The sequence below is a fragment of the Neopelma chrysocephalum genome, unplaced genomic scaffold (genome assembly GCF_003984885.1).
Source record: "Neopelma chrysocephalum unplaced genomic scaffold, ASM398488v2 Primary Assembly neopelma1_97370, whole genome shotgun sequence".
Classification (NCBI taxonomy): Eukaryota; Metazoa; Chordata; class Aves; order Passeriformes; family Pipridae; genus Neopelma; species Neopelma chrysocephalum.
The window spans coordinates 6,552-13,842 of NW_020926011.1; the positions used below are offsets into that span (position 1 = coordinate 6,552).

General features: G+C 57.9%; 2 protein-coding genes and 1 pseudogene across 6 annotated transcripts; 2 read left to right on the forward strand and 1 right to left on the reverse strand.

Moving 5' to 3' along the window:
* The window catches only part of LOC113961640, a 6,202-nt pseudogene extending 5,624 nt beyond the window's left edge, over window positions 1-578 (forward strand).
* Window positions 562-2,312, forward strand: LOC113961637. Of its 5 annotated transcripts, none has more exons than XM_027672058.1 (4): window positions 562-800; window positions 834-959; window positions 999-1,020; window positions 1,076-2,312. In XM_027672058.1, exons 1-4 carry the CDS (start codon window positions 595-597, stop codon window positions 1,751-1,753), a joined length of 1,032 nt encoding a protein of 343 aa, XP_027527859.1. In that variant the 5' UTR covers window positions 562-594; the 3' UTR covers window positions 1,754-2,312. The 5 variants fall into 5 exon arrangements, with proteins under 5 accessions (XP_027527859.1, XP_027527861.1, XP_027527860.1 ...); XM_027672060.1 differs by having other exon boundaries at window positions 562-790; window positions 824-959; window positions 999-1,040; window positions 1,096-2,312; XM_027672059.1 differs by having other exon boundaries at window positions 562-790; window positions 824-959; window positions 999-1,031; window positions 1,087-2,312.
* A 736-nt stretch (window positions 2,313-3,048) lies between these two features.
* Window positions 3,049-5,956, reverse strand: LOC113961639 (guanine nucleotide-binding protein G(t) subunit alpha-2). The gene is made up of 3 exons (XM_027672063.1): window positions 5,808-5,956; window positions 4,999-5,199; window positions 3,049-3,795 (listed from the first exon to the last, which is right to left on the reverse strand). The coding sequence occupies exons 1-2, from the start codon at window positions 5,953-5,955 to the stop codon at window positions 5,009-5,011; spliced, it is 339 nt and encodes a 112-aa protein (XP_027527864.1). The 5' UTR covers window position 5,956; the 3' UTR covers window positions 3,049-3,795; window positions 4,999-5,008.
* Between the last annotated feature and the right edge of the window lie 1,335 nt (window positions 5,957-7,291).

The following is a 7,291-nucleotide window of genomic DNA, read 5'->3' on the forward strand; positions in this document are numbered from 1 at the left end:
AAACCATTCCATGATTCCATGATTTAAAGTCCTTCCAACCCAAACCATGATTCCAAGGTTCTTCCCTCTTTTCCTTTAAGATCCTTCCCAACCATTCCACAATTTTAAGGTCCTTTCCAACCCAAACCGTGATTCCAAGGTTCTTCCATCTTTTCCTTTAAGATCCTTCCAACCCAAACCATTCCATGATTCCATGATTTTAAGGTCCCTTCCCACCCACCCTCCATCCCACCCTTTATCCCCCCTTCTCTTTCCGTCCCTCCCCACCTCCCTCCCCGTTCTCTCGTCACTCCCCACCCCCCCGGGCTCTGCTAGCCCCCTCCTCCCCACTCCAGCACCAAAATCCCGGGATTTGTGCCTCATTCCAGGCTCCCAGACGTACGAGGAGGCGGCCGCCTACATCCAGAGCCAGTTCGAGGAGCTGAACCGGCGGCGGGACACGAAGGAGATTTACACCCACTTCACCTGCGCCACCGACACGCGCAACGTGCAGTTTGTGTTCGACGCCGTCACCGACGTCATCATCAAGAACAACCTCAAGGAGTGCGGCCTCTACTGAGGGACCCCCGGGAACGCCCCGGGAATGCGCCGGGAATGTGCCGGGAACGGGCCCGGAACGGCCGCGGAGCCGCGGGAACGCCGGGAGGCTCCGGCACAACCTCCTTCCTTCCTGGGGACCTCGTGTTGGTGGGGACGTGGATTTGGGGAATGGGGGGGTGGGGAGTGGGGGTGGAGATCATGGAATGTGGGGGCGGAGCCTCCCGGCATCACTGGATGGTGAGATCTGCGTGGATTCCAGTGGGATTCCAGTGGGCTTCTGGCGGGATTCCAGCGGGATTCCAGTGGGATTCCAAGCAGATTGCAGCACAATTCCAGCCTGATTCCACCGAGATTCCAGCCCTTGGATTCCAGTGGGATTCCAGCCTGATTCTAGTGGGATTCCATCCAGATTCCAGCCTGATTCCGGCCTTTGGATTCCAGCTTGATTCCGGCCTTTGGATTCCAGCCCAATTCCAACCTGATTCCAGTGGGATTCCAGCCTGATTCTAGTGGGATCCCAGTGGAATTCCAGTGCGATTCCAGCAGGATTCCAGTGGGATACCAGCCTGATTCCAGTGGGATTCCAGCCAGACTCCAGCCTGATTCCAGCCCTTGGATTCCAGCTGGATTCCAGCCCAATTCCAGCCTGATTCCAGTGGGATTCCAGCCTGATTCCAGCAGGATTCCAGTGGGATACCAGCCTGATTCCAGTGGGATTCCAACCAGCTTCCAGCCCTTGGATTCCAGTGGGATTCCAAGAAGATTGCAGCACGATTCTGGCCAGATTCCACGTAGATTCCAGCCCTTGGATTCCAGCCTGATTCCAGTGGGATTCCAACCAGATTCCAGCCCTTGGATTCCAATGGGATTCCAGCCCAATTCCAGTCTGATTCCAGCAGGATTCCAGTGGGATTCCAGCCTGATTCCAGTGGGATTCCAACCATTCCAACCATTCCCAACCAATCCAGCCCTTGGATTCCAGCTGGATTCCAGCCCAATTCCAAGCAGATTGCAGCCCTTGGATTCCAGCCCAATTCCAGCCTCATTCCAGCTGAATTCCAGCCTCATTCCAGCCCTTGACTCTGTAGCTCCCTCTTCCTTCGTTGCCAGCCCCTGTTATTCCATTTTTAAGGTTATTTTGGGTGTTTTTATTCCGGGCAGGAAACTGTCCCTTCCCTCCCCTTTGTTCCTCTCAGCCTTGGGTTCAAAATAATTAAAATAATAAAAAAAAATGAGAATAATAAAAAAAACAACTCTCACTCAACTATGCACGTGGAGATCCTGCGGGGAACGTTCCTCCCGGCAGGAATTCCAGGAGTTCCTGTTCCTGCAGCTCCTGAAGGATCCCTGGAGCTCTTCCCCGTGTGACTCATTCCCATCCCGCTCCCCCAGCGTTGGGAAAGGCTCCTGGGGCAGGAGAAGGGGGATTGGGCTCCGGGGGGGGGGGTTTATTCCCGGTTTTATGCCCAGCTTGGCATTCCCGGCTGGAGCCGAGGGGGGAACTGCAGCTCCCGAGCCGCAGATTCCCGGGTGTTTTTGGGGATGGGGAGGGGGGACGATCCCATCCTGCCTTTCCCAAGGCCCTCCCAGCCCCGGTTTTCCTGAGCCTGCCTTTCCTTTGTCCGGGTGGTGCCAAATCCAAATCCCCCCCACCCGCTCCGTGCGTTCCTCTGCTGATCCCTGTCTGCATCCAGCCCCTTTTCCCGGTTCTGTCCGTGTCCAGTCGGATCCGTTGGATTTGTTGGCAGTTATTAAAATGGTGAGTGAAGCCTCTGCTCTGGTTTCTTCATCCTTTTCCAGGAGCTCTCCCAGTTTTTGGTGCTTTGCTGGAGGAGGGAGGGAAGAGCTTGGATGGGAATCGTTGGGATGGGGAGATTCCCTGTGCTCTTTGATGGGAATGAAGTGGAATTCTCGGCACAGGGAGGTTCCCTGTGCTCCATCAACCCCCACTGCTGGGGTTGTGCTGCTCCCAAAGACTTGGGCTGTCCTGCAACATTCCAGGAATCCCATTGTCCGTGGGATTCTCGGCAGGAGGATTTACCTGTTGACAGCCCAAATCTGGCTGCTGAGATCCTGGTGGGAATTCTGCCCTGGATGCTGCTGTGGGATGGAGGTGGCACCTTTCTGGGGATGCTTCCTTAGAATTCCAGGATAAATTCCTTGTGGGAGCTCTCAGCAGCTCCAGGGACTGTTTCCCTCCTCTGGAATTTTTTCCAAGCTCCCTGGAGCTCTGTCTGCCCCAAAATTCCCTTCCTGGAGCCTTCCCTCCATGGGATAACTCCTCCTTCCTCATTCCACCCTTTCCAGGTGCTCTGACCAGGAATTTTTTGGGTTTGGGACCCCCTTCCCCCCCCCCTCCAGGAGCACAGCTCCCAACCCCAGGGTGATCCAGGTGGGATCCAGAGATCCAGGCAATCCAGAGAGCCGGGAATGGGTGCAAAGGATGGGAAGCGGCCCTGGATCCAAGCTCTGGGAAGCGGGGAAGGAAGGACAATCCCAGTCATGCACATTCCTTTATTGTGTTTTCCTACCGAAGTGAAGCTGGAAGGGGAGATCTGTGCAGGGAGCAGGGAAAGGAGGATCCAGGGATTTCCAGGGATCACCTACGGATTATTTACAAACAGAGAGAGCGAACGCGGCTCTAAAGTAGCAGAACGAAAATGTTTCAAGCAACCATTTCCTCTTTATCCAGCCCATTCCCATTCCCATTCCCGGGCTGGAGTTGGGATTCCCTCCCCCGGCCCTTCCTGCCTGAGGAATTCCCGCCGTTCAGGGCCCCAGAGAACCCCAGGGATCCCTGATTTCTCCTGCCAAAGGGTCGATTCCCGGGAAGGGCTGGGGTGGGTTCCCAGGAGCCACTCGGAGGTAACTCAGCTTCCTCCTCCAGAAATTCCAGCTTGGATGAATCCAGCCCCGATCCAAGGGCAGGAATGGGCTGTGGAGGGATGGCCAGGGGGGAATTCCCATCCCTGCCTCCCAAATTCCCTCAATATTCCTATTCCTGGCTGTGTCTTGGTGTCAAACCTCCCGTGGAACGCTGAAAATGGGGAGTTTTCCTTGGAAAAAAAACCAAAAAACAAAAAAAAGAGGAAATGGCCACGAAAGGGAGCAGGACGTTGAGTTCAGCCCCTTCCTAGTTTGGGGTGAAAGGAGGCGGATTTGGGGCGGTCATAGAAAAAGTGGGAGCGGTGACGTGTGGAGGGGGTGGTTCTTCCTTTGGCTCTGCTCAGCAGAACGGAGAGATGGGAATGTTTCCTGGGAAAGGGAGAGAGAACAGGGAGTCAAACACCCCCGGGGCAGGGGCACCTTGGCCTTCATCCCTGTGATGAAGATGAGGATGGAGGATCCCATATCCCACCCTTTGCCTTGGCCTTCATCCCTGTGATGATGAGGATGAGGATGGAGAATCCCCCAGCTTTTCCCTTGGCCTTCATCCCTGTGATGAGGATGAGGATGGAGAATCCCATATCCCACCCTTTGCCTTGGCCTTCATCCCTGTGATGATGAGGATGGGCTGAATCCAATGGGATGAGGTTCCACCACTCCACATTCCAGGTCCTGCCCTCTGGAGCTCCAGGGGTGGGGACAGAGGGAGGGGACAGGAAGGGACCTGGGGGTTGGACATGAGCCTGGGGGGGCCCAGGGGGCCCTTCTTGGCATCCTGGCATTCCTGGATCGGGAATGGTGCGGCAGCAGGACCAGGGCAGGGATTGGGCACTGGGGAGGGGCAACTGCAGGGCTGGACCTGGGGCTGGACCCCCAGGACAGGAAGGACATGGAGGGGCTGGAGTGTGTCCAGGGAAGGGAACGGAGCTGGGGAAGGGTCTGGAGCAGCAGGAGAACTGAGGGAGGTGGGAAAGGGGCTCATCCTGGAGAAAAGGAGGCTCAGGGGGGACCTTCTGGCTCTGCAACCCCCTGACAGGAGGGGGGAGCTGGGGGGGGTCGGGCTCTGCTCCCAGGGAACAAGGGACAGGAGGAGAGGGAACGGCCTCAGGCTGAGCCGGGGGGATCAGGTTGGACATCAGGAGGAATTTCCCCATGGAAAGGGTGGCCAGGGGCTGCCCAGGGAGGTTTGGGGTCCCCACCCCTGGAGGTGTCCCAGGAAGGCCTGGACATGGCCCTCAGTGCTCTGGGCTGGGGGACAAGGGGGGGACAGGCTCAGGGTGGACTCGATGATCTCAGAGGTCTTTTCCACCCTAAATGAATCTGTGACCCTGTGGGACGGACCCAGCTCTGCTCATCCTCCTCCTCCTCCCTCTCCCCCTTTCCCCAGCCCTTTTTTGGGATGATCCCCCTCATCCCCAGCCCTTTTTCTGGCTCTGCTCATCCTCATCCTCTTCCCCAGTCCCTTTACTGGCTGGAGCCTCCTCTGCTCATCGCCCTCCCCTCCCTTTTCCCGGGATTCCTGGCATTCCTGGCATCCCCATTCCTGGTTTTCCAGCCCCATTCCCCCCGCACCTTCCCGGGCTCAGAAGAGGCCGCAGTCCTTGAGGTTCTCTTTGATGATCACGTCCGTGACGGCGTCGAAGACGAACTTGACGTTCTGGGTGTCTGTGGCACAGGTCATGTGGCTGTAGATCTCCTTCACGTCCTTCCTCATGTTCAGGTCCAGGAACTGGGTCTTGATGTAATTCCCGGCGTCCTCGAACGTGTTGGGGCCTGTGCAGGGAGGGAGGGAATGTTCTGGAGCCGCTCCTGCAGGGAGGAGCTCTGGAGAAGGGCTGGGGGTGACCACGCCTGGGGAAAGCTTGAAAAGCGTGGATTTATCCCGTCTCCAGCCTCCCAAACCCCCTCCCGAGGGCACAGCGCTCCCCTCCTCTGCTCCAGCCTCCAGGGATTGGACTCAGCACTCCAGGGAGGGGGATGGAGATGGTTCTGCTCATCCTCATCCTCCCCTTCCTCATCCTCCTCCCCTTCCTCAGCCCTTCTCAGGATGGAACTGACTCTGATTGTCTGATCCCTTCCCCAGCCCTAATTTTTGGGATGGAACCAGCTCTGCTCATCCTCATCCCCTTCTCCTTCCCTGGCCCCTTTTTGGGGATGGAACCAACTCTGATCATCCGATCCCTTCCCCAGCCCTAATTTTTTGGATGGAACTGACTCTGCTTATTTGCCTCCCCTTCCCCATCCCATCCCATTCCTCCCCATCCCATCCCACCCCATCCCATCCCATCCCATCCCCTCCCCTCCAGGCCCACGTGACCCCCCCCTCCCCTGCTCCGGGGGGTCTCCAGGGGGTGGGAATGCCGGGATTGCTCCGGACTCACCGTCGTACTCCGGGAAGCAGATGCTGAGATGGACCTTCTTGATCTTCTCCTCGAAAAGGTCCTTCTTGTTGAGGAAGAGGATGATGGAGGTGGCTGCGAAGAACTTGTGGTTGCATATACTGTTGAAGAGGTGCAGGGACTCGTGCATCCGGTTCTGCAGGGAATTGTCAGGGATTCACACCCCCTCCGAGCCCCCCATTCCCAAAAAAACCAGCCTTTCCCTGTTTCCCACAGCAGCGGGTGGTGCTGCTGCCATCCCGGTCCCTCCTGCCCACCCGAAACCCCGGATGGATCCTCAGGGGAGGACAATGCCCTGATCCCTCCTGGATCATCAGAAAGGAGGGATGGTGGTGGGAACATGATCCATGGGAACTGTTCTGATCCCTCCCGGGATCGTCAGAAAGGAGGGATGGTGGTGGGAACGTGATCCACGGAAACCTCGTGGCTCATTCCTTTCATCCCCGTTCCCCTCATCCAGGGGATGCTCCCGCTGGGCTGTGGCTCCCATGGTTTGGGGAAGGAGCTGGGAAAAGGAAAAGCTCCAGTCTGGGTGTGGGTGTGACATTCCCGGGGCATCCTGCGGGAATGGGGATCCAGCCGGGCAGAGCCAAGTCTGACCAGGGGCTTTTCCTGCTGGAAAGGGGGATCCTCTGGTCTCGGGGGGTTCTCCAGGGGTCACAGGGATGGTTTTCCCTCCTCCAGCTCCCCAGGGCAGCAGCTTTTCCATGTGCAGAGCCCAAATCCTGCCCTGTCCTCCTTGGGAAAGCATCCCAGGGCTCCCATGGGAAGGATCCTCCCTCCTTCCATGTGTGGGTGAGATCCCATCCAGCCCAGGGACGGCAGATCCCGACCCTGCCCCAGCTCCCGGAGGTGTTTGGATCCCAGGGAATGCCCAGGGAATGCCCAGGGAAGCCAGAGGAGCTGGAGCAGCTCCCGTTCTCCTCATCTTCACCCCTCGGCTCCCGTTTCTCCACGGGAATGCCCCGTTCCGGGGGTTCCACGTTCCTGCTCTCCGGATCTCTGCCCTTTCCCAGGGCTCTGCTGGTGAATCCCGGGCGGACAGCCCTTGGATAATGTCCCTGTGCCAGCATTCCCAGTGCAGGGAGAACGGGAGCTGCCCCTTGTCCCCTCTCTGGGGCACAGAGAGGCCCCTCCCGGATGGATTTTCCTCCATCCCACCCATTCCTGGCTCTTCCCGCCCTTCCCTGTTCCTGTGTTTTGGTTCTCTGACGGCTCTTGGGAGCAGGGAACACCAGGAGCCGCTCGGGAGCTTCCCAGGGGGTTTCCTCATGGACAAACCCTGGGATCTGGGATCCAGAGGAAGCCCAAACACCCACCCTGGGCACAACTGGGAGGGAACCGGCACTTCCTGCACTTCTGCACTTCCCAACCTTCCACGGGAGAGGGGACAGGGAGCGGGATCAGGGAGGGGATCAAAGAGTGGGATCATGGAGGGGGGTTGTGGAAGGGGATCAATGGGGGGG